Source organism: Amblyomma maculatum, chromosome 1 (assembly GCF_055883805.1).
Source record: "Amblyomma maculatum isolate TAMU_Amacu chromosome 1, ASM5588380v1, whole genome shotgun sequence".
NCBI classification, from domain to species: Eukaryota; Metazoa; Arthropoda; class Arachnida; order Ixodida; family Ixodidae; genus Amblyomma; species Amblyomma maculatum.
The window spans coordinates 394,232,097-394,259,678 of record NC_139344.1 but is presented as its reverse complement, the minus strand read 5'-3'; the positions used below and the strand labels follow the sequence as shown (position 1 = coordinate 394,259,678).

At 48.3% G+C, this 27,582-nt stretch overlaps 2 protein-coding genes across 2 annotated transcripts in view; both read left to right on the top strand.

Moving 5' to 3' along the window:
* The first annotated feature begins 337 nt into the window (after positions 1-337).
* Positions 338-3,184, top strand: LOC146208601 (neprilysin-1-like). Its single transcript, XM_084578948.1, has one exon. The coding sequence runs from the start codon at positions 338-340 to the stop codon at positions 3,182-3,184; it is 2,847 nt and encodes a 948-aa protein (XP_084435074.1).
* A 781-nt stretch (positions 3,185-3,965) lies between these two features.
* LOC146208600 (protein SSUH2 homolog) overlaps positions 3,966-27,582 on the top strand; it is a 67,675-nt gene continuing 44,058 nt past the window's right edge. Inside the window, exons 1-2 of the mRNA XM_084595264.1 lie at positions 3,966-4,134; positions 11,302-11,468. Coding sequence (XP_084451390.1) covers positions 4,118-4,134; positions 11,302-11,468 — 184 coding nt within the window. The 5' untranslated portion in view covers positions 3,966-4,117. The remainder of the gene's footprint in view (positions 4,135-11,301; positions 11,469-27,582) is intronic.

Genomic DNA, 27,582 nt, shown 5'->3' with positions numbered 1-27,582 from the left:
GGCTTGTCATGCGCGCGTGTAAAACTTGCTATCAATTGACGGCTCCCGTCGAATCTTAACTAAGCTACAGCAGAGTTCCGCCATAGTTTTTTTGTTCTTGGTCAATAATTTCGCAATCAAATTAGCATGTTTTTGACAAATCGCGCAGCTTACCTACTGCTCACATTCAGATAGTGAGGACGAAGAAGCAGAAAAAGCGCCAGGGCGTGCCGGCACGCGACGCACTGCCCAGAAGAAGAAGATCCTTGACAGAATCATCAAGCCCGGCGGCGCCGACAGCGACCGGGGCCACACACACTTCCCGACAAAGACGGTGTCCAAGAAGCAAGACAAAAAGATGGCGCTCCCACGATCGCCACAACCCAAAAAACGCTCCTCAAATCCACCGCAAACCTCGCGCCGATCGCTCTCTACACCGGCACCGAGTCCAAGCTACGAAGGACCCAACCCGACCACCTACCTGCCCATGGGCTACTTCATGCACTACGCGACCGCGCCTGGCGACCAACTACCGGTCCACTCGCCGACGCCTGGCGACTCTGCCAAGACAGCCAGCGCCAACCTGCGCCCAGCAACGCTGCCGCCGTTCTTCAAAACGCCACCACCGCCAGCTTTCCTGGGCCCAGCGCCTGTGTTGCTGAGTGCCTACCCAGCCATGGACCCCCGCTACGGACACTTAGAGGCCATTCCTGAGCAGAGGCTGAACAAAGCTCTGCTTGAGATCCTGAGCCGTGCCGCCGCTGCCTCCGACGAAGACGCCAGCAAGAAGAGAGAGTCACCCGCCAAACCAGGCGGATGTTGTCGTATGGTCTTCTTCATGACCACGGTAGCCCTTGCGCTAGTCGCAGGGGGACTGTTTTCCTTCTACATCGTCAGCGGCAAGCTCTCAGAGAGGGACCTATCTTTCCTCAATCTGACTCCCTTCGCCGTTAACCACGAAGACAAAAGGAAGTTGGCTGGAGCACCGAAGGAGGACCCAAGCCCTCACCCCACCACGCTGACCACCTCAAAGGACAAAACGCCCTCCACCGCAAGACCTGATGGCAAAGTGTTTTACCTGAATCCCAAGTGGACCGCTCCAGCGGAGGAGACGGAAACGACCCCGAAATTTAGACCGAAGGTTCCGCGCTGTCACACGCCTTTCTGTCGCAGCATGACTGAGCGCTTCAAATCAAGCCTGAACTGGACCATATCACCATGTGGAGACTTCTACGAATTCGTTTGCTCGTCGTGGAGGACAACGAAGAAAAGCGCGTTTTCACAAGATTCTCTGTACGCCGAAGAGGTCGAGAACAAGCTGAAAACTTCGCTTTTGGACTCTTTGGAGAAAGAAAACGAGTTGTACAAAGCTGGCGAGAAGCAAGACTACACTGAGAACTCCACATCACCGCTTCTTTATGCACAGACGCTTATAGATCTGTGCATGCATGACAACGACAATAAAAGTGACAGAGAAAAACAGACAGAGCAGACCGCACACTTGCGATCGCTTCTGACCACCGTCGGCTTGGAAAACTGGCCGTACCAAAACGATAGCGTCAGCAGGGCCGAGCTCTGGAGAACTGTCGTGCTTCTTTACAGACACCTTGGACTTACGACACTGGTTACGGTGTCGGTTGAAAAAGACCCAGAGAACGACACGGCGCTTGTGATATCAGTCGACGAGCCTGATATCGCAATCGGCTTATTTGGCACGAAGGATGTGTTTTTGCCCAGCTGGTACTCGCACGTGGTCCGAGGCACGATGAAGATGTTCAGTCCCTACAAGTACCTCAGCCAAGCGGAGAAGGTTCTTTCATTCTCTGAAAAGCTCGCGGAGATCACCAGTACACGAGGTGAGAGGAATTACGTGGAAGAAGCCAAGATTACCACCGTCCACAATCTTCCATCTTACGCGCAGTTCCTTGGTTTGCTCTTCGACGGCATAACCAACGTGAACGAAAGGACGAAGCTGCTTGTGAAAAATATGCGTTACCTGAAGGCATTGAGGACAGTACTCCACATGACAGAAAACCACGACCTTCTAAATTACTTGGGCTTTAGAGCCGTTCTTCACGTCTCGCCGCTAATGTTCAGTGAAGCTTTCATCGAATTGGCATCTGTGAGGATGCGCCAGCTGACAGGAAACAAGAAACTTGGCTGGCCCAGATGGAAGGCTTGTTTGAGGATGCTGGAAGACGCGATGCCTTTCGTTTACCAACGGGCTTTTTTTAAGGCCACAGATAAATTCCTCAGCGTTGAGCGGGTCACCGCGCTGCTGAACGACCTGAAGAGTACCGTGGTTCTGGCGGTGAGTAACTTCACCTGGATGGACGCTGCCGACAAGATAAAAGCCAGAAATATCCTATCAGACGTCGAATTCGAAGTGTTCTACCCGTCCTGGGTCAGGGAAGAAAATGGACAGGCATTCAACTCGCTCCTCCCGGCACTACCCAACGGCACCGATATAGAGCTGCTGAGCGCGTACTCAGACTTCGTCAGGAAGAAGACAGAAAGGAGGCTGTTGACCATTGTGGATGCCAGCTTCGCGCCATACCCAGAGTGGAAGGGTTCCATCTTCTCCACGTACCCGAAATTCGACTATGAGACCCGCTCTGTCTATGTCCCTGTCGCGCTGTTCAACTTCAGTGTTCCAGACACTGACGCGGGGCTTCTGTTCCAGACGCCACGAGTGGCGACTCGCATCATGACGGCCTTGGTGGCCTCGTTGCACCGAAACTCGTATCCACATCCGGAACTGCCAGTGATGCCCAACCCCACGGAGACATTGACGCTCACGACTAGATGTCTACAGTCTCAGTACAGAAGCATGTCCAACAACTTGCATGACGAGAAAGTCCGCTCCGTGGTCACCACGACCTACGACTTCCTCGACAACGTTGCCATGGAGCCCGCCGTGGCAGTGTTCTCAAAGTATGTGCTAGAAAGCGGCGTCGCAGTACAGCAGGAAATGTTGAACCTTCCGCTCAACTCTAAACAGCTCTTCCACGTCCTTTACACTGCCGACATGTGCGAGAGTGGATCATCGGAACAGCTTAGACAACAGTTCGCCGAAGACGCCATGACCCAGCCAAGGCTAAGAGTCGTGATCCCGCTTAGAAATACTCCATCTTTCGGTCAGGCCTGGAATTGTAGTCCGGAAGAGCCGATGAACCCGACACAGAAATGCAAACTTTTGGCGTGATGTGAAATTTCACTAACAGACTGCTGACTTTTTTCTCTTTTTGCTTTTATAAAGTGTGCTGCTGGGTGCAGGTAGTAATCGGTTCACTGTCCCAAAAGCAATGCAGGCATCTTTCTCTAAACGGGCACGAACGCAGCCAGGAGCGCGGGGAGCTGATGGCCATCCGCTTCTCACTCTGAAATCGCTCACTCTGAAATCGCGCTCTCCCTAACGCTTCTGGCAAGGCTCTCGTTTGGCATGCTCCACAAGCTTCGAAACGGTGCCCAAATGCGCTGTTTCAAAATACGCGTGCCATTAGGCACGTGTTCTTGTTAATGGCGGTTTTAAACGACACTTCATGGGGGATCGCGGGGCGGTCTCATTAGCAAAACATATTTTTAAAAGTATGGTGATAGAAAAACAAAGGGGCGCACAGGGAGGCGTCAGTGTTATCCATCAATGGAGAAGTTAACTGCCGCGATGACAGCGAAAAAAAATTTAAAGCGTCTTTTTAAATCCGTCCGTGTATTCCCGTTATTGCAGCTTCGGAGAGCCTTATTCGCGTGAGTCGTGTCCTTTAGTGTTTGTCTTGTTTTTGCGTTATGCTGCAATAATTGCGTTCCGCCGCATACGTTTCACACGTACGAGTCTCTACCACGCCGGCCATACGCGCCCGAAGCGGGCGCCAAGATGCAAAGACCAAAACCTGCACGACGGGTATCGTTCTCGGCACCGACACCAGATGCCCTCACTTGTCAGGCGCGACCTCTTTCTTTTTTCTTCATTTTTTTTCCTTCCCTCGCCTCGCGAGGATGTCAGTCGTTTTGATTGTTCCTCGCGATTTCAAAATGTAAAATTATTCGTTTGTTCCACGACGAGGGAGGAAGCGTCGGTAGCATGCCTGTCAGCAAGAAGTCTCGCTTAAAAGACCTCGGACCACTCGGATAGGCGGAGATGGCCACAGTAGCCAGGTGGGTAAACGAGAGCTTCCATTCTTTTCTAAGGCCGCTGGGGCCGCCGATCGTACGCCTGCTCCTCGACGCTGAGCCGCGCGCCGTATCATGCAGCTTCGCTTCGCTTACGAACAGAGAGAGCTTTTCGCGCTAGTTACTGGTTTGGCCTTAGCAAATAGAAGGCATACTGCAAAGCTAGAGAGGCATCAACGTCACGATCGCCTCCTGTTGTGCTGCGGATGCGGACGTGCTAATAGACACTGCCGCGATAGGTCGATGACATCATTAGAAGGCACTCGCGAGTCGCGGGAGAGCGTATCAACCCCGTGCGCGCTCTTGGAAGTAACCGCGCGACGTGGTTTTATCTTTGTCACCAGATATCACGCTCCTATCCATATCGTTCCACACCAAAACATTTGTTGCGTGGCCGTCATTTCTGTCACGCTCTCCTTTACAACATCTCGCGCGTAGAAAGTGAGCTTTTTATTGATATCTTTCCCTTGTCTTCGGAGCGTCCAGTTGACGCGAATGGTGCTAATGCGTGTTCTAATTGTCGCGCGAAGCGGCCTTTCGAGAGTAGTGTGAACAACGAGGTTTTGCAGCGTGGTTTCTTACTTGCTAAGTAGGCCGGCGCGCTGTTAGCGGCCGCGGGTAGCGGGCAGTTCTCATACAAGTTTTACTGGTTTACAAGGAGCTGGTTTCTGCCCCCTTTCTTTGCGCGTGCTCATGCGGCTCCGTGCGTACGTCGAAAACATCCGGAGCGTGGCTTCGTCGGCACATTTTTGTGTGTTCGCTAGCCTTGCTTAGCGCTTGCATGGTTTTTATGCGGCGCCGTTTCTTCATCGATGTCAACAAAGCTGCCTTTGTAGATGTGACTAGACCGCACGGAGCAGTAATTCTTTGTATGAGCAAGGAAATGAAAGCGCGTTGACTCGTGTGTCAGTTCGCTAAAGTCCTAGGCGCAGGACTTTGTACACGATCGTTATCAAACCCAGCGGGCGACCGGGCGCGCCGCACTTCCGCCGCGCGAGAGTCAATGCACCACCATCTGCTCTGCTTCAAGCAGCGGGCCATGGCAGCGCGCGACGTCGCACCGAAGGGAGGTTATGATTGGCTGCTGTAAAAGAGAAGCTCGATCTTCTCCGTTGGGCCGCGCTCTTCGAACGTCACGAGATCGATAATGAATCTGCCGGTGTCGGCGCCCTGGCCGCTAGCTGCCGCGATGTTGTGTCGTTGTATTTTGCTTCGTTTTGGCGGGAGACGACGTGTGTAGTGTACCACGTAGCGCATCAGCGAGCGTCTGCTGCTCTGCTTGGCTCTGGTCGCGCGGGCGCTTAAGCTGAGCGGACCGTGACCCCGTTTTCTACATTGCGTGATCATAATGGTTCTGTCGGACCGGGCTGGCCGGGCTGGGTTTAAACAAGGGCACCCGCCCCCCTTTTTTCTTTGCATTTTTGTTTCGTTTCGTCTGCCGTCCTTCTCTTTAATATTTGACTGCGTAATCCGCTGTGTGTGTCACGCAAGCCGGGTCATCTTTGTTTTAGCGTTCTCCGCTTGGGTTAGCTAGAAAAGTCTGCATGCGTCGTCGACGGCGTGCCTCGTTGCGCGTTGTTTATACACACACAGGGCGAGAGGGAGAGATAACATAGTAATTAGTATGCACAACAGAGTGTCAGGATGAAAGTGATGAAAACGCGAACGCGCGTGAATCTGTGGCTCGTCGAATGTCGTCGTGCGCAATAAAAATATACAAATAGCTATAGAGTAAAAGAGAAGAGAAGCAAGTGATGTAAAGTTGATGCTAGGCTATATGACGATTGATAAGACGTTCACAATATGGTATAGGGAGCTGATGGTGGCCTCGACGATTTAGTCAAGCGATGGAGTTAAGCACGTCGCAATGGTATACTGCTAAATTGTTTTTCGTAAAAACGAGAACTAGTATTTTGAAAAGTAATCGTCAACAACGTGTGCGGGAGGACCGAAAAATCATTAGACGAAGAAAACCTTACTTTCTAATCTCATCAGCCCCCGTTACGTTGCTTCTTTGACTTTCATTTTGATGATTTCCTTTTTCTGGCGCTTTATTGACCTTAAAAATGAAAAAAAAAAAATAAATAAAAGAAACATGCTTACCTTGCTATAGTGTGCACATTGCGCAAGTCAGCGCCATTATCAGCTGCTTGTGCGTTGTTGTTCGACTTTCATATCACTGGAACACCTCCGACATCGCCTGAGCCGATCGCGTCAGGTAGGTGAGATCGGCAGCTCGTCTCTTTCAGTTCGTGCTGTGGAAAGCAGCCAGAAAACAACGAATTACACCAGGAAGGAAAAAAGCGTGAGTGCTCTCGCATCACGCAGCTAGCGCCCATTCATCCATATGAATGTTAGCTGACACGCTTGAAGGCGAGTAATTATTTACGCGTTTTAACATCGCAAATGACCTGCTGGAGAAAAGTGAACATAAAGCTCACCTACAATCTTAGTGCATCCTCACCAGTCACGATTCAGAAATTAGGGGCTAAGCATATAGTCACGCGTATGGGGCAGCGCTAACGCCGCTCGTGGACGCGACAAGCATTTCGATTATACGCTCGGGCACCGAGCGCTTCGGCATATGCTTCGTGTGCATACCTGCTGGTGCGGCGGCCGTTCTTGTGACTTCAGGTATGTTTGGACAAATTTGAATTGGGCGCTCATATTTATTTCCGAATGCACGTTTAATTCACAAGTTATGTCCAGGATCAGATGGCTGGGAGAGCAAAATATATGCTGAGAGGTTCATTTGATGGGGGTAAAACGACGAGTGACATTGGAACACGTCATACCTTGCAATGTGATGACGTCATTTGATGACGCCACGGACGCAACAAAAGAGAAAACTCCCAAACGTGCGATCCTCCAAGGGGTCAGCTCCGCCGCGGTGGTGCAGTGGTTAGGGCTCTCGACTATACTGTGCCGAAGGATGTGGTATTGAATCCCGGCCGCGGCGCTCGCTTTTCGATGGAGGCGAAAAGCAAGGCGCCCGTGTGCTGTGGGATGTCAGTGCACTCCAAAGAACCTCAGATGGTGGAGATTTCCGGAGCCCTCCACTACGGCGTCTATCTCAGCCCGAGTCGCTTTGGGACGTTAAACTCCACAAACCAAACAAAACCTCCCAGGGGTCAAAGAATCGACGTGCGGTGGTGGATGTGTGCTATACGTCCAGAAAGTTTTCTTTCTGTGAGAGCGAAAGAATGTGTTGACAGGTTTATTTGAGAGGGTCACGTGATGAGTGAAATTGATCTGCGCTATACCTTGCAATGTAGTAACATCATTTGGCGATGCAACAGACAGCTGAGCGGACGCGACAAAAGTGAAAGGAAAGCTATCCCAAACTTGCGATACTCACGGGGGTCAAGGAATCGAGGTACTGTGGTCGCTGTGTGCGTACGACGCCCATGATAGTTTCTTGCTGTGAGAGCGAAAATGGCACTCCGTTCTTTCCGAAATTTTTGTTTTTAGTGGCGCATGGAAGCTAACGTCTGCGTGGCAGATGGTCAACGTGTGTGCGTTCCTCACTGTTGTCTTGGTTTATTTAACCAAACATATGCGGCTGGCGTGGATCGAAGCTCCGCTATGAATGGGTTTCATGAACGGAATTACACGTGCACAGTTTATGTACGGCGCGCGTGCCGAGCCGCTTGCTTTTTCTAACTGCTGGCGGCATGATCAAAAGCGAGCCGCCGAACTCTCCCCTTCTCTCTTTTACACACATGCACCGCATACGCCTTGTGGGAGGACCGGTCAACATACACATGCATGCATAGACTCGTTCACCCACGCAGCCGATACCAGACGCTGGCTTTAACGGGCACGTAGACGATGTAAACATATGACCGTATAACCGAAGGCGAAGCTTTAAACCCTTTCCGCCACCGCGGTAGGCAGCGTGTATGAGTCACGGCAGCGTTGGTCGGCCGGAGTTTGTAAACACCTCGGCCAACACGCAAAGAAGCCACACGGAGCTGCGCGAACGACCACGTGCCCGATACACGGACGCCTTCGCGCGCGTTCTGATGCGGTGAGTCCTCCGCGGTGTATGGCACCGCTCGGCAGCCACTTTGTATGTGTATACATACACCCTCCGGGGCCGGATTTTTTATTTTTTTTTTCTCCCGAGCTAGTACTTTTCTCCCCGGCTCCGCGTGTGCCATATAAAGCAACGTGGAGGGCAGGGATTTTCCGACGGAGGTTCCCCGGCGGTCGATATATCGGAGCATCAGTGCCCGGAGTGGTTAGGAACCAGGTCGAGGTGCCTCGTTTTCACGGGTGGGAAATTGTCCGCCTGGATTCAGTGTGTGTAAGCAAACGTTCAATGGTTATAAGCCGTAACCGCTGCGACTCAGCGTAAACAAACGGGAAAAAATGTTTTATTGCTTTTTTTTCCGCGCTCTGTAATTAATTCTGCGTAACAGACTCGCGATCGAGGTTTCCTCCTGCAAAGTGTCCGCAACGAATAACATTACTCATCAGGTGGCGTTGAAGAAAACACGACTAGAGAACGTGCACGTTTCCTGGAAGAAACGACGACGGGATGCGCCATATCGCCTCGGCACACTGTCATTTTCGTTCTTACCCGAGGACGCGTAGCGGCGACGCTGTCATTGACTCCGTCGCCTCGGTCATTTGGCTCCATTATGCAGTGTACGTCTGCGATATATGTGACCTTCTACGTACTCTCGCTGCCGTTTCTTTCCGTTTTGCTGTGTACGTGCCTTGCGCCATGTGTGCCGTATATTCACGCGTATTACATGCACCGGAAATTAAACTAAGGCAAATGTTGACCGAAAATATGGGTTGAGGGTTATGTGTTAATTTGGGGGGAAGGTTGGCTTCGTGGCAATGTGCGCCGCTTCTTGGAGCGTCTCAAATCCCAATCGCCATCGACTCACTGTGGTGCCGACGCATCTTCGAAGTGTAGCTGGCAATCATCTCTCGTGAGCTTCAAGTAATGTTTCATTAGCAGAAAGCTTTGTGTATGCGAAGGCGGCGAAATATTTTGCAGGGAAGACGAAGATGTGAAGAATGGCAGTAACAGCTATGACTGAATGTGCTCATACCGTGAGCATTGCAGCGGCACATGAAAATAAACTTCTATCGACAGACTGGGCTTCATTCGCGCGGTTTCGTTTATTTATTATTATTATTTTGAATTTAGTAGGGTGGTGATAATATAGAGAAATTGTGTTCCTTTCTTTTTTTCAAGTGAGGGTTCACATGAATTGTGCCGTTCACCGTTTATATGTAGCGGAGGGTAGTACGAGTGAAAATATGGTAAGCGCGAAAAGAAGAGGCCTGTCCTCAAAAATTGCGACCACGGTTCTTGCGTTTTTCGTCGTGCGTGTGTGTAGACTTGCTGATGTCATAACGGCGGTGTCACGGTGGACGCTTGGTGTAAGACTCGAATAAATTTGAAGCTGCATGGGGTCGTTGGCATGCGGGAGCCTGCCTCTGCCTACGTGTCGAGCAACATCGAGTTGTCAGTTTTCTCTCGTGGCCTCTTTTGTCTCCTCAAGGCTGGCGCGGTCGCTGAATTCACTCCCAAAGCAGGAAAACCGTCTAAAATGGTGGTCTCGACTTTTCTGCAGATTGTGACTCCACTCTTGGCATCGACGCGCACTTAGTCTCAGTTCATGCTTAAAATATTTTCTTTCTTGTACAAATGTGCGTTAGCGTGTAGTGAACCCTAAAAAGAAATGTTACATAGTCAGTATGCTAGGTCTGTGAAAGTTAATAAAAAAAAAAGAACAATAAATAAAAGGTGATCTACGAATTCTGAAAAGAAAACCGTTGTATGGAGCCTCAGCCATATGGCCCTTGGCTATTCGCCCGGAAAGTGCTTGACATTTTGGATACAATTAGTTCTAGGAAAATTAACGAATCGATCGACCAGTCAATCAATAGATTCAAAGGATAGAAAGATGTGCCCCAAACGTTCAACGAATATCCACATCAGGACATCCACTTTGGGTCATTTACTATACGTTCGATGGATATTCGAGCAAAGTTTTCGGAGCAAGGACCTTATCAGGATGACTCTTGAACATGATGTGTCGTCTGAGATGCTATGCTGGTCAACGTTACTAGATTATGTTTGGTGCTACGTTGGCACTGGCAGTACTCATGTAATGACAGGCCTATATTAAGTTTTAGACCGCATTGTCTTGCGGAGGGTATTTAGTTCCAGTAAAAGAGCACTAGCCGTAAACTAAGAGGATAGCGATGCATACGGCGGTGCTGCTGCCCTTAGTCGCTTTTTTTTTTTTTTTTTTTTTTTGCGTGGGTTAACAAGAGTTGCACTTTGATAAAGAGGCGGCTGATGGAAGGAAAGCCGTTACTAAGACTACTACCGGGGTAAATCCCTCCGAAAATAGGGGAAGTTGGCACAGTTCGTGGACTAACTGCCTTAAGTGCTGATGCGCGTGTGGCAAGACGAATGGATGAGAAGCACGTTCGATATATGGTGGCGTTCGACGTTGCGGCACTGCCGTCTAATCAACCAAGACGGCGTCGCCTTCTTTCCTACAGGTTTCCGAGGTGCTACACTCGCCACCACATGACACACGTGCGACAAATTATAAAGGGTGACAACCTATAGTGAGAATTCCCCGTTCCTCAAGGACACCAGATGAGACAAATCAGGGTCTTTTCTCGGTGCACAGGCAGCTCATAACATGCTGTTTTATTTTCCCTAGTCCCAGCGCACGCAGCTCGTTTGTCAGATGCACTTTTACTTGGTTTCTTCATTTCTTATGAATTCAACGTGACTTCCTATGGGTGGGGCATTGCGCCTTTGCTACGGCGGCCCCGCTGTAATTAAGTTGTGCTCTGCGCACAGGTTGTGAGGCAAGTACAGTCTTAGTCCCTTGGCACTGTAGGGGGCCTGAAAATCCACGTTAAAAAAAAAAAGAAAAGACTTTTCGGGTCTCATTGAGCTGCATACCTTAGGGCGTTTGATGAACTTTCACGCCACGGCATAGCGTTGGAGAGCGGCGCCTGAGCTATCTTCTGTTAGCGCTCAGTCCTTCTAACCAAGAGAACGCTTGTTCACTGGAACCTGGTTTTCTACCCTATTTGACATAAACGATAAACGAGATGTGTGCCCTGAGCGTGCTACGAGTGTATTGTCGCTGATCAACGCAGGGGCGTCCTGTACGTGATGCCGCCGCTTGAACCATCGGCCCCCCCGTGGACGCCCAACCTGGTGCCGTCGTCGCCACCGCCACCGCTGACGCCCGTCGGCTCGCCCAACGGCCGACAGCCACACGATGGGGCCAAGGCCGCCCTCTGCCGGCAACAGCAGAACGGCGGTGAGTGCTGCACTCTCCCCCTTTCCCCCGTTTCACCTTGACAGATAAGGGCGCGCGACATTTCGCGCAGTTATGAGCCAAAAATAGGACTAACTTGTACTGCTTAGTCTACTTGTAACGAACGGTGAATTCGTACGGAGACTATAGCTGTGGCTTACGCCCCTTCGTAGCTAGTCGCTAAACGGAATTGCGCTTGTTCTGTTTCGGGACTGATAGTTATGGCAATGCTGTCAGTCTTCTAATGACGAACACTTTGGTCGTTTGTTCCCTTCTGATTTAAGATTAGGCTGTGGGTGTTCACAAGTTAGAGGCCCATTCACACTTGGGGCTTGCAGAGGTTGTGCGACCGTTTGGTCGAAAAAGCGATGGAAGTAAACAGACGTTAGGCATACAGCTGGGTTCTTGTTGCTGGTGAAAAGTCAAGATTGACAAGTCCGAACGAGACCGATTCAGGGAAGCGGTCGCCATTGCGAGTGTGACAATCTGTAGAGCTGAGCCCTTGTCGTCGGTCGCTTGTCTTTCGTGACTCGCATGTGTCAATGGGCATTGTAAGCTTTGAGGGTAGGAATTCATAGCGGACACAGAATGCTTGGACGGGAGTGGATACCTCTTGTCTTAATTATTAAGGCGAAAGCCTTACTTGGCCATGTTTACGAAAACGTGTCCGCAAGGCGTGGAAGCAAAATGCAACGTGCGATATGACATCACATTATGATAGGACTGGTAATCATGAATGTGTATGTAAAGACAACTGATATATAAATGTCATGCCATGTTAGTCATTATAGTTTAGTCATGAGTCGTTGTGACCTGTCATGAATCAGTCAGATCGAAGGTCCAGTGTGCATGACTATAAAATCCATGACTTGTGTAAGTCAAAGTCATGATAATTGCCAGGGTCTAGTCATTACTCTAAAAAGTTTTGGAGCATGTCACTCAAAACGGCTGAGTTATGACACTCTAGGATCTTCTAAAAAGTAGACAACGAACATGTTTTCGCATTTCTCTAATGCAGATCTCTGCAGCGCACTCAAAGTTCTTTTATGCATGTATTCGCTTACAAGATGCTGCCAATATTAATCTCTGACTTTGGGCTGATGTTAAGTACAGTGAGGACATTAATTAATAAAATCATCAACCACTAAAGAAGTACAGTAAAAGGAACAAGCATAACAGCACAAAGATATAACACACCGCAGAAACAAAATTTGACGATACAGGTTCAAGAGAGAGTTTGACTGTCTAGCAAGAATTCAGCTGCGGTAATCAACAGCTGTTTGGGGTGGTTACTCTTGTAATGAAAGGTGCCTCTTCAGAAACTGCGTATCGAAAGGGAGAAAGATAACTTCCCCATGTACCGTACAGAGCGAATGAAAGAGAACTGCTTTAAGCACCTGAAGTAGGGGCGCTGTGTTAAGTAGGTGCTTTGCTTTGAGACATGAATTGTTCTGTGCTGGGGCCAGTATCAGTGGTCCACGCTAAAGGCGCTTGCCATGCTCTGCCCTATCCTCGTACTGACACTAGCAGACCTGCAGCGAAGACTAGCTGGTTGGTGCCGTTAATTCACTCCGCAGCAGATTCACTGCCACTGCATAAATCGGTTGTTGACGGGGCGGCGCACATAAAGAAATACAAAATACGAACACACAAAAAAGAACTCCTAAAATTAGCGCGCGACATGTTTGTTCACTCATTCTGCCCGCGAGCAAGTTTTAGCGGCACGAAGCTTCAGCCCAAGAACCAAGCAGAAAGCGCGGGGGTTGCGCAAGGCTCCAAATTAGGGTCATTTACAGCGGCGGCGCGACTCCTCGAGAGCCGGCATCCCGGATCGCCAGGAAGCGAGGGAATTCTGAGCAAGGCTGAGTTCCGTCGTCGCCAAATGCAACGACGACACAGTTTCTGTAATGGGGCACCAGTCGTACACACTCGAAAAAATTAATAATAAAAATAAAGAAGTTCCAAAATGAATGTGTGGGCTCTGAAATAGACACAGCGTGAGGCAACATCTCTGTGCGCGCCTGATGATGAAATCAGCGTTAAAATTAGGCGCCAGCTCGGAAGCGTGCTTGATCTCGGGGCACTTTTTTATGTCAATGAGAAAAAAAACAACAACTAGAAGAAACATGCGGACAGAACTAGCATTCATAGCGAAGCTTGGTGCTGCCTGTTTTCTTCCTCTAACGAAGCCCAGTGGGCACCGAATGACGGCTTCATTATCAGTTGGCAGAGCAGGGAAGTTAGCGAGTTTCGGTTAGTGTTATCTGGTACGTTTTGCTGTCACATTAAGAAATCGTCTGTGAGTATGACTATGTTGCAAGTGACGTAACTTTAACAGTTTGTATGATTTTTCTTGGCATACATGTGTTTGCGAGACCACACGCGTTTGCTAAAGCGTTTCGCTTTGAGAGGAGCGAAGTTGTAGAACGGGAGTCACGGGAGTGACCTCTGTTCACAGCTGTGTTAAGACTGGTTGATAACAAAATGAGTTAGCCGCAGCGGACGCCAAGGCTAGTTGTCTTTAGTTCCAAGTCAGCCAGAAACAGACTCACTCGGTTTTTGAAGTCTACAGCTTGCGTGGGCTCGTTCCGCATTCCTGTCTACCTCCTTATTTTCTTTTCATCTTACTCCACTACGCATTCGAGGGGCAAGCCATGCCTCAATATGAGACATACTCTTATTTGCACGTTTTAGTTCCGACACCTGAGACGCGGGCGCTTCGGTTCTCTAATATTGCGTGTCGTTTAGGTCACTTATGGTGCTAATGGTCTCCCATCGGCGTGTTAAAAACGATAGACAAATGTTTCGCGAGATCGCCTGCTATAGTGTTGGCGATTACACTGTTTGATTATGATGGTTTTAAAGAATGACAACAGACGGCAAATGTCCGCCTAGTTCAACAAGAGAAAATATGAGCTTTGTTGTAACACAAAATCCGACCACTGGCACTTTTGTTCCTGGGTATCTTTGTGTTGTGCTGCATATTTGTTTTATTAATAGTAGTAGTGAAGCGCAGCACGTTAAAACCCTGTGCAGTGCATACAGTATTGTAATGCGCTGTTATGTGTTTACGGAAACATATCTGCTCAGTAGAATATATTAGTGTGAAGTATAGAACTTCGTCATAAAAAAAAAAAAACATAAAAGTATTCGAGACAAGAAAAGTGATTATTACAAATATTGAATGCATCACTGTAAATAGAGTTATGGAAAGAACACGATTATAAAAGGCTGAACAGAAAACCCGTGAAATTGGCGAACCCGTGAAATAATTCAAGCGCACTTGCGTATAGTAACGTCAGTCATGCAGAACTGTGGAAGGTAGGAGAGTCGCTTTCAATTATAAAATATTCTTTCGTCCGGTGTAGAAGGATTTACAATTAACTCAAATTTGGGAAGTCTTGCTCACTGTTTACTCCTAAAGTTCTGACTTTAAGCAAAAGGTATCGCCTCTGTTACAATAAAATCGTGACATAATTATCTTTGTGTTCCTGAAATAGTACTCGTTCGTTCCCTTTCTCTGGAACATGTACTGTACAATGTTTTTTCTTTCATATCGTTTTTCTCCTAAATCTTTATGGAGCTGGTAACGTGCTTATATCTTTATTATAGCTTGCGTTGGACTTGTTATAGCGTTATTTATATGGTCGTGCTGTCATTTTTACCTCTTTCGCTAGATGTCTTTGCGAGAGGCACTCCATACATCAGGGAGAATACCCCCAATCCCCTCATTTCTTTCATTTTCTTACTCCAGTTGGCGGCATTTATTGTGACGAATCAGTTTATTATCTTCACGAATACAGATTAGCGTGGCGTTGTGAAATGAGCATGATACTGCGAACGAACGTCGAAGAGCAGATTCAGATTCACGAGAGCAGTCTTCGGGGGGCGAATCACTTTTGCGAGTAGCGGCGCCGTGCGAAAATGTGGCGCCGCCACCGGTGGGAAACGACACTTATACTGTAAGGATTCGTAGCCTATCAATTGCTTATAATATAGTAGTTTCTCCGTAGCCTCCATTCCATTTCTTCTTGTTTTGCGATCTCGTACGGCATGGTACAAGCGACCGTTCGTTTGGCCTGTAAAGCGTGCTTCTTGCATAGCTTAGGTGTATTGCGAAAAAACAAAAGTGAACCAATGAAGGGCAAGGTGCTCGTGGGACGGCGTTAATCTGAAATCCATTCTGGTTTTCTATTTTTTTTACGTCAATAACGCAAATATATTTTTATTACGTTATTATTCTGTCGATTAGAATAAATCTTGTTCCATTATTAACTAGAAAAAGTTTAAATCTAGTCACTCTTAAGGCCGAAATTATGCGATTTTTTGAGAAGTTCGTCGAATACAGAACCCAGGACTTGAGTTTGTAGATTGTATGTTGTACTTTATGTTTGTTAGGTAATTCATGCATAAACATCAATAATTAAGTAAATGTCATCGCATAAAGTATACATTATGATGTTAGTCCTATTCGTCTTTCTGTGGCGCACGATGGCCTTAGTTGCTTATGTGCCATAACAAACAAACAAACAAACAAACAAACAAACAAACAAACAAACAAACAAACAAACAAACAAACAAACAAACAAACAAACAAACAAACAAACAAACAAACAAACAAACAAACAATTTAATAGTGAGCATCTGTAACATCTAACACAGCTTTGTCTTCCTAGCTGCTGGCCACAAGAATGATAAAACTGTGTTCAAATATCAGCATTCAACATGTCTGGGCATTTTTAACTAAAACTGAGTGCCAAAATATAAATTATACTGGAAACAGCAGTAGTGGAAGCTCTGTTCACGGAAGAAAAATACAAAAAGCTAGAACAGTGTTAGTTGAAACAAGTGAATCGGCATCCAGAAAAATCAGTTCTTCGGTTCCATGCAGTCAGATACAGGCGTCCAAGCTACGCAAGCTACCTTGTCACTCATCGCTAATAACCTGTATTTAGAAAGCAGCTGGGGAAATACGCTTTAAAAATAATTAATCAGAGACCCCTAGTTCGGTGCTACCCCAAGTCCGGAGGTTCTTAATAAATAGAACATCTCGAGAAAATTGCGAATACTAAATAAAATTGTGGTGTTTCCACTGTGACGTTTCCATTGGGGTGCAGACAGTCGTTAAGAGGTAGTTAAAACTAGCATTTGAACAGAGTAAATACATGCACAGTATCGCGCTCTTTGTGGTGCTGGAAGATCCTAAACTGAAATGATAACTGAATATGCATGCCTCAGCCCTCAATTCAGGCCTTGTATATATTCTACAAAGTTGTGCATTATACGGTTGCAAGACTTCAGAGACAGATGCTGCCGAAGGCTCGGAATAACCGTTTCAGATCGGTGATGTTGTTTTACTTTGCATATGGACGAAGTTACTCGATCCCACTAACTTCTTCGATTGAAAAGCTTAAACTTAGTGACAATTCGATTATGTGAAATTAGAATGTGTATAATTGCGAGCAAGTGTAATGTGCAAGTGCCGAGTGACTGAGCTGAAGTGCATTGAAATAATCTGAAAAATTTTAGATGCCCTTTAAGCGGCCTTATTATTAATATTTTTTTTTTGCGCTGCTTTGTACAATAAATAAATTGCCGTTACTTATCTGTCATGGATATGCGAGCTTCCTCCATATTCACTTGCTGGCTTCCGTTAAGAGCACATTAGACTAGACGTCACGTGCCTCTTAAAGATCCCCTTCTTGGAACAGTCGTGGACATAGCTTGGTGGCCAGATGTGGAGAGCTGAGTCACGCGGAAAAAGAAATGTTTAGTCTGGCTAGTGTAACATCGTCGTCAGCTGCGGCATATACTTTGCTACAGCAGTTTTGTTAAAAGAGGTTGCCACTTTTACGGCCTAGAATTGGAAGTTTGTATATACACGAGGTTCTTCCGCGCGCCTTAATAGCACCAGGTGAAGAACAGAGAAGAAGTGCTGCGTGATGAAGAGAGGGTATAGCGCCGTGGTTTTGGCCCGGTTCTCTGGACTTACCCAACGGAACAGGGGGGCGGAAAGGTATCGTTAGTCGGGGCCATTTCTTTCCGCCTAGTTCTCGCCGAAGCTAAAAGCAGCCTTTCTGCTTCCCTCCCCGTATGCTGCCTCGTCGGGCACACGTTTCAGCAACGGATTTAACGGTCCCTTTCTGCTTGCCCCATTGAGCAACAACGCGGGCAGCGAGAACGTCGGAAATGGCTTCGAAAACAAACGAGCACACAACAGGCCAACTTCAGCCTCCGAATCCCCGTCCTCCTCTCTCCCGCTGGTTTGCATCTGCTCCCTCTCTCCAGCCCCCCTCCTCCCGTTGTTTCTAGATTTGTGCTCTTTCTTCGTACCTGACGTGGAAACAAAGAGAAACGGTTCAGACTCGGAGCTACTCACGGTCCTGAATCACTCTCGCCAAGCGTCCTGGGACGTGCGTGTGTTTTGCCTTCTAATCTCAGAACTACTGAGGAAATAGCGGGCGGCCTTTAAAAGCAGGAAAGGCGCCGAGGAGTTCGTATGATCTCCATTTATACCATGTCTACTATAAAGAAGTCGTTTTTTGGTAATCATCTGTATCGTAGATAAACCCAAAAAAGAACAGAAGCTGGATATAGAAACTGTGCGTCTCGTATGTTGCCCCTTAGCTACACCGTAATATCTCTCTTGGTTTTTCCAGCGATTAGTTTCTTTTATTTGTTGCAACGCATATTTTTTAATATGAACATATATTTTAGGAACGGGTGATTTTTCTGTTTCTTGGAATGAAGGAACATTTTAAAGCAGGACAAGTGTGGCCCGTGTCCGCGGGTGTCGCTACAGCACAACTGTTACACATATGGGCCGGCTGCGATGGCGTGGTACAAGTTATCTGTGATTTACAAGTGACTGCTGACGCCGATATCACAGAAAGAGCACATGACTTTTAAAAGCGGATAGATGCTGACTATAGTAAACCTTATTCAATACTTAGCATGATAATATGGTAGCGTTAAGTCGAGATTGTTAGGGCATTCTTCGCTACTTCAAATGTGCAATATGTTTTTAATGGAACGGTCCCAGTTCGAGGTCAAGTTGTAGAAGGCACTTAACTTAAAAATTAGGTGCAATTATCTACCTGCGACCTGTCTATGCAGAAAAGATTGAACAATATAAATGATGGAAATAGAGCATATTATTCAGCTCTTCCAAATCTCTGACTTAACGGGAGCCCTAAATCGTTCATAAAGGAGAATATATAGGGCAAGAGACGAGGCTACACTCACTCTCTGTAGGCATACAAAACGACATCTGAATACAGCTTGCTTCGCGCACATTAAGGAATAAAACGTAGACATAAGTACAGTGAAAACAGAAAAGAAAATCGGGATAACATGCTACGAAGCATTTTATGAAATAGCAGGGGAAGTATTGAATGCTGAAATGTACAGAAGATTCGTTCACGCAGCCATTGTCAGTTCTCTTTATGCGGAAGGCTTTTAGCAGCTCCCCCGAGATATTTTATGGACATCTTTGGCTGTAGGGCACTATAACTGAGAAATTTGCTGTCTTTGGCGTGGTGCAATGTTGCGAGGTGTCCACTTTCAGTGCGAAAAGCGTAGAGGGCGCTGACGGTCAGAGGAGTGTTGTCGCTTCGCTCACGGCTTGTAGTTGAAACACGTGCGGCGTATACTTCTCTACCTCGTTTTTCGCATTGTTTTCTATACCGCATCGCGTTGTTTTGTTTGCGATTGACCACTGGACTGCCATTACCCCTCTGTTACGAGCACAAAAAAAAAAAAAAATAAATAAATAACATAACATTCCGTCCCAGTTCGCTTTCTCGAATTTCGAAGTAAAGATCGGTTAGGTTGGATACATATCCGACCCTTTTAAGTAAATGTCTGTTATTTTCAGTCGTGTTGTAAAACACTTGGAACAGCAATTTGGTATGAAGTTTTGACGAGAAAACAGCGCTTCCAGTTTGAATTCACTTTTTCATTTTAGTGCATTCAGTTTTCTCCTCGCTGATACCGTCGCATCGCAAAGATTAGATGGAATTCCAAAATAACCGTTATGATACTTTTTTTTTTTTTTTTTGCATGTGATGCTGAATAAAAAATAGCTATAAAACCGGATTACAAATCTGTCGCAAGTACATACGCCTGGCTAGAGCTGTTCTCACTTTTGAGCAGGAACGGTATTTTTCAACGAGAGAAATTTGTTTCCACGATTTCGCTTATTAACCATTCACTATCTCATATGAGACCCTCCAGCTGACGCCGCGGTAGCTAATTGTTTTTAGCATTTGTAGCAGCTGTGTTTTGTAGTGCGTACGTCGTCCTCGTCACCGTTAGCTTGTCCGTGCTTATTGTGCCATCTCACTCTGTTTTCTGCGCTGTTGTGATTACAGGTAACCGTTTTCGGCGGGCTCTAATCTACTGTGCAGCTAGTTCTTTTCAAGTTCGTCGTTTATTTATGGTTATTCTGTAAATGAAAACGGTACGGACAACTAATTCGACGTGGAACAACGATGTGGAAAAGCAACGGAAGGCCTGCCCGGCCGGCTCCACTCCCGAGTGTTCTTAGTACAGCTTCCAGCGCTTTTTTGCATGCGCGAAGTGTAGCCCTTCCACTTTACCTTTCCTACCCTCTTTCCCGCTCACTTTCTTTTTAACCTAACCATTCTTGCGTACGTACGCGGAAGTGCCAGTAACGAAGACCTAAGGCAGCACTGGTCATTTTGGGCGGCGAAGACCACCACAGTGGCTCGCTTGTTCCGGCGTTGGTACAAGCAAACAACTCTCTCTCTCTACGAAAAAAACTCACGCGCCTGACTAATTCCCAAACGTCCGAGTTGTTAGTCAGCGTTCTCGCGCTCGGCCCGCCTTCCTGAAGGGTCCCCACTCAGCAACGGACCTTGCTATAACATGCTCGTGCACGGCACTACCGCACTTTCCAGGGCAGCCCAGCCGGCTCGTAAACCGTTGCGTACTCTTGGCTGCCGGAAACGGACTAAAACGGACCCACGTGGCGGCGAAGCCAGCGATGCTCTATCCTCGTGTACCCCGCAATGGCGGGCTACCGCAAACGCCGGCCGGTTCTTGCGCCGATTACTCACGCCGTCACAGTGTACGGGGCCGCTCGAAGCGGGCGTTCCCCCCGATCTGGACGTTCCTGGTGCTGCCGGCGGCGGGGCTAGCAAAATAAACGGTCGACGCTGGGTTTAAACCATTGCGCGGCCGAAGCCAGTGAGCCCGCCGCAGTGCGGTCTGCTCGTCTCCTGGCCGCCTGCGGGACCTTGCTCGAGCGGCCATGGGTGTTGGCGAGCGTCCTTAATTCTGATTGGTCGGAACCCGGAGTCCCTGGTTCGTTCGGAGTGAGCGAAAGGCCGGCGAGCGGATGGGAGAGGATGGAAGAGAGATTGCAGCTCTGCCGTTTAATTAGCAGACGAACGAGAAAAGTGCCACGATGAGTAATGGGTTGGCCGTTTTCGCGTACAGGAGACATATGCGGCTCCGTTCTTGGCTCGTCCAGGGTTGATGATATGAAGCGCGTTATTTTTGTTGGGAACCGGCGTGGTCGAGAGAGACAAAAAAAGGGAGAGTATAGGCGTGGCACTCATTTGTCCTTCTGGGCCAAATTGGGCGTAACGAGCTGAAGGAACGTTGCAGAAACAGTACCAGGCACTGCCGGTTTGCGCCTAACTTTAGCTGTCTGGCATATGTCCATATACTGTCGTGCTTTTTCCGCCCAGTCGTTTGCGCTGTAAACAAGCGTGATCAACTATAATCGTTTTCTTTCACTAAATTTTCGTAGGGTTCAGCCGAGCGACTGGGCCAGTGATGAGCACAATTGTGAGACATTCTTCCAGCGCACGCAAAAACATGGACAAAGGTAGACAAGACACACGAATGCCGGAATTCCATGCTGGAACGCTGGACGTCCGGCGTTCGTGTGTCTCCTAACATTGTCCCTGTTTTAGCGTGCGCTGGAAGAATGTCTCACAGTTGTGCTAGATACCTACTACCCCAGCTTTCTACGCCAACTGCCTATGCAGCTAAGTCATTTGATGCAAGAAGCAGAGATAACGACTGTGACGCAAGGGCCAGGACGCGATTGCTGCAGAGGTGACAAGGTGAATGCACACATTGCAATCGCTTCAAACACTTCGTTTATGTTAGAACGTCTGGTGCACGTCAGTACTACAGGTAGCTTCATCATCATCATCAGCCTGACTATATACCACTGCAGGGCGAATGCCTCTCCCATATTTCTCCAATTAATCCGGTTCTGTGCTAGCTGCATCCACTTGACCCCCTCCAACTTCTTAACCTCATCCACCCGCTTAACTTTCTGCCGGCCCCTGCTACGCTTTCCTTCCCTTGGAATCCAGTTTGTTACTCTAAGTGACCATCGGTTATCCTCTCTTCGCACTACATGTCTTGCCCATGACCGCTTCTTAATTTCCGCTAGAATGTCGGTAACTTGAGTTATTTCTCTGACCCACTCTGCACGCTTCCTATCTCTTAATGTTACCCCTACCATTTTTAGTTCCATAACCCTCTGGGACAGGTACTTAGAACAGGTTGTAACCGCAGATCCGGACCATGAAAAGGAAATAATAAGAAGAATAACATTGGGATGGATCGCATTTGGCAAACACTCACAGATTATGACTAGCCGCTTACCGGTATCGCTCAAGAGGAAAGTATACAACAGTTGCATCTTACCTGTACTCACCTATGGGGCTGAAACGTGGAGGCTAACCAAGAGGGTTTTACCTAAGTTGAGGACAGGTAGCTTGATTATCATCATAGGCATCAGATAGCGCTGCGTCCACAGCAGGACGAATGACTTTCCTATGCTATTGATATATTTCACAGTCCCATTTCCTCACCCGACCCTTCGGCACTTCAGAGCATTTTAGCGAAGCAAAAATAGCCTGTGCCCATGAGCGCTTCCTGGCCTCCGTCATATTCATTGAAGGACTGCTGTGCGCATCTTGCGCAAGAACATTGTAAGTGCATGTGCATATAATACATATATCCAGTGGGCTACGCAGCGGATTCCAGGTTGGTAAGTTCAATGGCGAATTTTGGAGCTGACAAAGCCCCCTGATGTACGCAACATTGGCGTCGGTGCTGTGAGACCTTTGCATCGGGCGAGGAGGTTGTCGAAACGCCTCCTCTCTGGACTGTTGCGAACCGGTTCCGCTGCCGCTTCCACCGTGCTGACGTCACGAGCCCACAACAGCCCAGCAAGCAATATGGTGACGCCCAAGGAGCTCTCGGTGGAATTGTGTTGAACGTCCCAAGTTCTCGGTGGGAATTTCGCTGCAACAATATATAACTTCGCAGACTTGGCGAAGTATGCCTAGGCCGCGACATATGCTCCTACCCGAGCGTCCCTCTTACAGCATCGGCCTTCAAAAGGCTGAAAAAGAAAGAGTAGACAATTTTGGCTAAAATTTCAGTAGCGTACGAAAGCGGTGTTTCACAGGTGTTGCTCATCTTTGGCCTAGCTTTGCACAATTGGTTGTATTGAGAAACATATTTGTCACCAATCAAATATCTTATTTTAGTGATTGGCTGCACACCTGCAGTGCCATGCTGTGGGATTTGCCATTGCCGCGGCAACGCGTTGATATGTAGCTGTTTCTATGCGGAGGTGCCAATAGTATTCCGCAGCTCCTCTGCATGGAAACAGCTGCATAGCAATGTGCAAAAATTCAGATTCGGCTATTAGTAAAAAAACAAAACAAAAAACAAAAAAAAAAAACAAAAACAGGTTATATGGGTGCCCGGTCACCAGGGGGTGGAGGGTGAACGAGACCGCTCACGCGGCTGCCCGAGCGTTCCTCCCCCGGGGTTCCGCTCAATCTTCCGGTTCTACCGAGGCAACCATACCAATCCCGTTCATAACCTGCGGGCATTACAAATGATTTATGCCTCTGCAGGAGGGCACTCCCGGGACCCGTCGAAGGTCTCGACAGATCTGAGGAGTGCCACCTTATACGGCTCTAAACCGGATGTTTTCTAAATCCCGCCATACTAAAACACGTGGACCCGACATTCACAGGTAGATTCAAATTCTGCAGGCAGTATGCTGACCTATAGCACATGGTGTGGACCTGCCAGCAAAATACAAAAATAAAAGTTATAAAACAGCCGACTAGAGAGGACTGGGAGGCGGCCCTGTCCAGCTCGGACATGGAGGCCCAGCGTGCCCTGGTCCAGAGAGCTCGGGCAACGGCGGCGGCCAATGGCGTCCCGGAATAGGGCCTGCCACTCAGCTCCACAACCACGCGCTCCTCCCTTCCCAAATCATTTCATTGTCAATAAATGTTTTCTCCTCCTCCTCTGTGCAGAGGTTAACCAGTCACAGTTGCTCCTCTCTATATCTATATACATGGAAAGTATGCATCTACGCACCTACGTCACAGGAGGCCATTTTGTGGTATATGTAGCACGGCGAAAGGCTGCAGGCATATCTAATCGCCTTTAGGCCTATTTAAGAGCTAACATGTCGTTTGTAAATTGTGCTAAAAGTTATTTGTCATGTTGGATGCAATTTTTTTTTTGTCTGCTTGTCACGCTAATTTATGTCCCTTTTTTGCTATGTAGCTATAGCCCTTCTCCCCTCTCGACTGCCGGGTACAGCTCGACAAGCCTTCTTGGGCCGATCCCTTACTTGTGTACTCCTTGGACGAATGCATCCGTTATTATTATTATTATTATTATTATTATTATTATTATTATTATTATTATTATTATTATTATTATTATTATTACAATCATCATCATCGATCATCATCATCGCTGAAGTTGTGCCCTGCATCACAAAACGGTACCCGTGGCATCACTTGAAATCCTCTTATAATCTCCGACTTGATTATTTTGCGCTCCTTGCCCTTCGCTTGTGTTGTGACGAATGGCTATAGCGCTGCATGATGCTTGGCATTGCGGCAAACAGCGAACATAAATTTCGACCAAGCGCCAGATATCTCATGCAAGGTCGGACACTTTGTTAACGGGCAGATGGAAGGAACGCCGTCATCATGGAGGAATTATCGGCTTGCATTGCACGGAAGAAAAAAAACGCGCGAAAAATAGAGTTACTTGAGCCTCATTCACGCAATTTCCTGCGTTGTAAAACCACAGCTCCGGTTTCGGGCACGTGACCGTGTTTTCGTGCGGAGAGGAAAAGAAAGCTGTGAACTCGATTTTGACGGAATATTCCCCGAAACACATTTCCCCGAGACGCGCGCCGGCGCTTTCTCAAAGAAAACATTTTTACGCTCCTGCCTAGTTTGTTTTCTCGTCTATCAGCTCCTGCTCGAGATAAGAAATAAAAAGCAAGGCTCGCAGGTGAGCGCAGCCAACAAGAGGCACGCCGGCTAAACGTTGTTTTCCCCCTCGGTGCACTCGTATGAAGAGGGGTATTTGTAATCTGCGTGCTTTCGCGCCCCCGCAACTCTGTGACGACATGTTTTCGAAAAGAACCAGTAGCTCATGTGCGCGCTTACACACTGATGCTGATGACGATTGCCATGAACCCTGTTTCTGGAGAAGCCGCGCCAACGTCCAGCGGCAACCTTGAGGACGGACACGGTCTGAAGGTCTTACTGTTAGAGTACCTGCTGTATTCCTATGTACTGGTCCAGGCTACAGGCTTGAAAAAGGATTCAGGCTTTAAGAACACGCAGTGAGGACGGAGAGAACAGAGTACGAGTGCTGCCACCAGCTGTATGCGGCCAACTTCGCGCTGCGTGGAGGTACCTATGCGGTTGAGGTAATTGGTAGATGCCTAGGAGTTGATAAAAGCCTTGGGATATACATATAGGCTTTGATGTGTGCTATGTGGAAGGGAATAGGTGTACAGAATGATTACACGAGGGCTGGATGCAAAGCTGTGGTGAGATAATTGGTGCATGGTTAGGCATTGGTACCCACCGAGGGGTTTAGTGCATGCTTCGGAAAAGAACATGCATAGGATTCACAAATGGAGTGAGGCGCACGGGCAGGAAGCATCGACAGTTTATTACATCGTCCGCATATAAAAGTCGAAAACGATCGGCGCATTTAGTTTTTCCTCGATCCCTCCTGACAGATTTGAGCGGATTATTGTGTGTATTGAAAACAGAAAAATAACCTCTTCCGCATTGTTGCTAATTAATTGCTGCTATATCGTCGGGGGCACTCTTACGAACAACCGATGTCTTGCACCATCATAGCCTCTTGAAACGCCAACAAAGCAGTTGATTTTCACTTAAGGGGTGCGAAGATTTCGAGCTTTAGTGGGCCCTGGGTAGGTATTTTTCTCCAGCGGATAATATTCTCTGCTTTTACACTGACGTTTCGTGGAACGCTGAAGATACGTTGTTTTTTCGACAGTTAAAACAGTTGGCATTGGTGCAGCGTTTCCCACTGTGGGTCGTGTTCCTTTGTTATGCCAGTCTCTTCCTCGGCAGGGGAGGCCAGACGAAAGGGACTCGAAGAAGGGCAGATGATGCGCGGACGGCAGCTGAACGGCTGCCGCGGCATGTAGAAGAAGAGGAACGCGGAGGCAAAGGCATCTGCTGGGGCGCGGGGGTGCGGGTGCTATTGCTGCCGCGTCCTCGTGGCAGACCTCTCCTTCAATGTGGTCGCTAGCGCCGTTTTGGCAGCTACACGCGAGGCCCGCTTCTTCGTGCGAGGCGCGCCGGCCGTCATCGCTCACGGCCGTTTTCGGAACCAACGCGGGATAAAGAGCAAAGTCCCCGCGGAAAAAGGTACCTTACGACGTTGGTCCTCGCGTCCCTTCGAAACGTCTTGGCGGCACGCGGAACGGGGGTGCAAGCAAGCTGGCACGCAGGGAGGAAGAAGCGGCAGCCACGTTGCTGCGTCACTTCGACTCTTTCGTTGTTTGCTCGTGGCGTCCTTTCCAACTGTCATAATAATACAGCTTGCGTGCTGTCACTTCATGGCCGGCATAAACATCGCGATCTGAATCCTCCGCTTCAAATAGCGGTTTACATACGCTTGCTTTTTCCCATTAGTTTTCCTCGAGGTCTTTCCCCCGCTCAAGTATAGCGCATACCCCAGATTGATTACGCTGATCACCAGGGATTAGGTAAGAGGAGGTGGTGAGACGAGAAAGACACGCCTTTACTTCCGTGAAAACTAAAGTATACATAGAATCAAAGGAGGCAGAAAAGAGCATAAAAAAAAATATGAAGGGAAGCAGAAAGAGAGAGGGACCAGGGGTTCCTCCTAAAAATAAGCCACAGCGAGGCCGTCGGCTGCTGCGGTGTGGTGAGGTCTCCGGGAGTTTGTCGGTTGGCCCGGTTTCCGAGAGAATCTGACCCTCCTCCTCGGCCCCAAAAGATGTATTTTTTCTTTACCTTATTTGATTTTCCGCTGTACCTTTTCCTTTTCCTTCTTCTCGTTGAATGTATAACAGCCAAACGCTCTCGTTCATTGCCATCCCTCCCTCATACGCCCCCACCAAGTCTTCTCCCAGGCGACTTGAGGAGGCCCCGCGAGCGATTCGCGGCTGCCGGGGCGCACGCGCCACATATTTTCTCTCCGCGTCCAACGCCACACACGGCGTTTGAGAGCCCGACAGAACCCCTCCGGTGAGCGGCACTGGCTGCTCGGACTTTCAGTCGAGTCGTCGAGCGCCGCGGATGCCCGCAAGCCATCCGGAACCGCCATCGGCATAGCCTTGTCGAGGGACGTGCTGAAGACCTGTGCCAATTGGGATTTTCATTGTGGCGCCAGGTTGGAGGCGTTTCGAAGGAGGCTGTTCCTGGCAGTGGACCACTTACTTTATCGACCTTATCTACGGCGTGTTCTTCGGCGCACTGGTTCTGAGTGTCTAAGACTTCGTCCGTCGACACTGCCGTACATCACCGTCGTCTTGTGTCTGCAGACGGGCTTGGCAGCACCGTATAGAGCACAGTAACAAAGGAACGGATGTGTTAAGCAGCATGTGACATGCATTTCAGCAAAGTGCGTCGCTCTGCGCAGCTTGAGAAATACATATGACATCTCTAGATCATCGAAGCCTTTTGACACTGTGTTTTACTGGCAAAGAATTTGAGGACCCTCACTCTTGCGGAAACGGTGGGGTCGGGCACCTGCTAAGACGGACCAAAGCGCTTTGCGCTAGCAA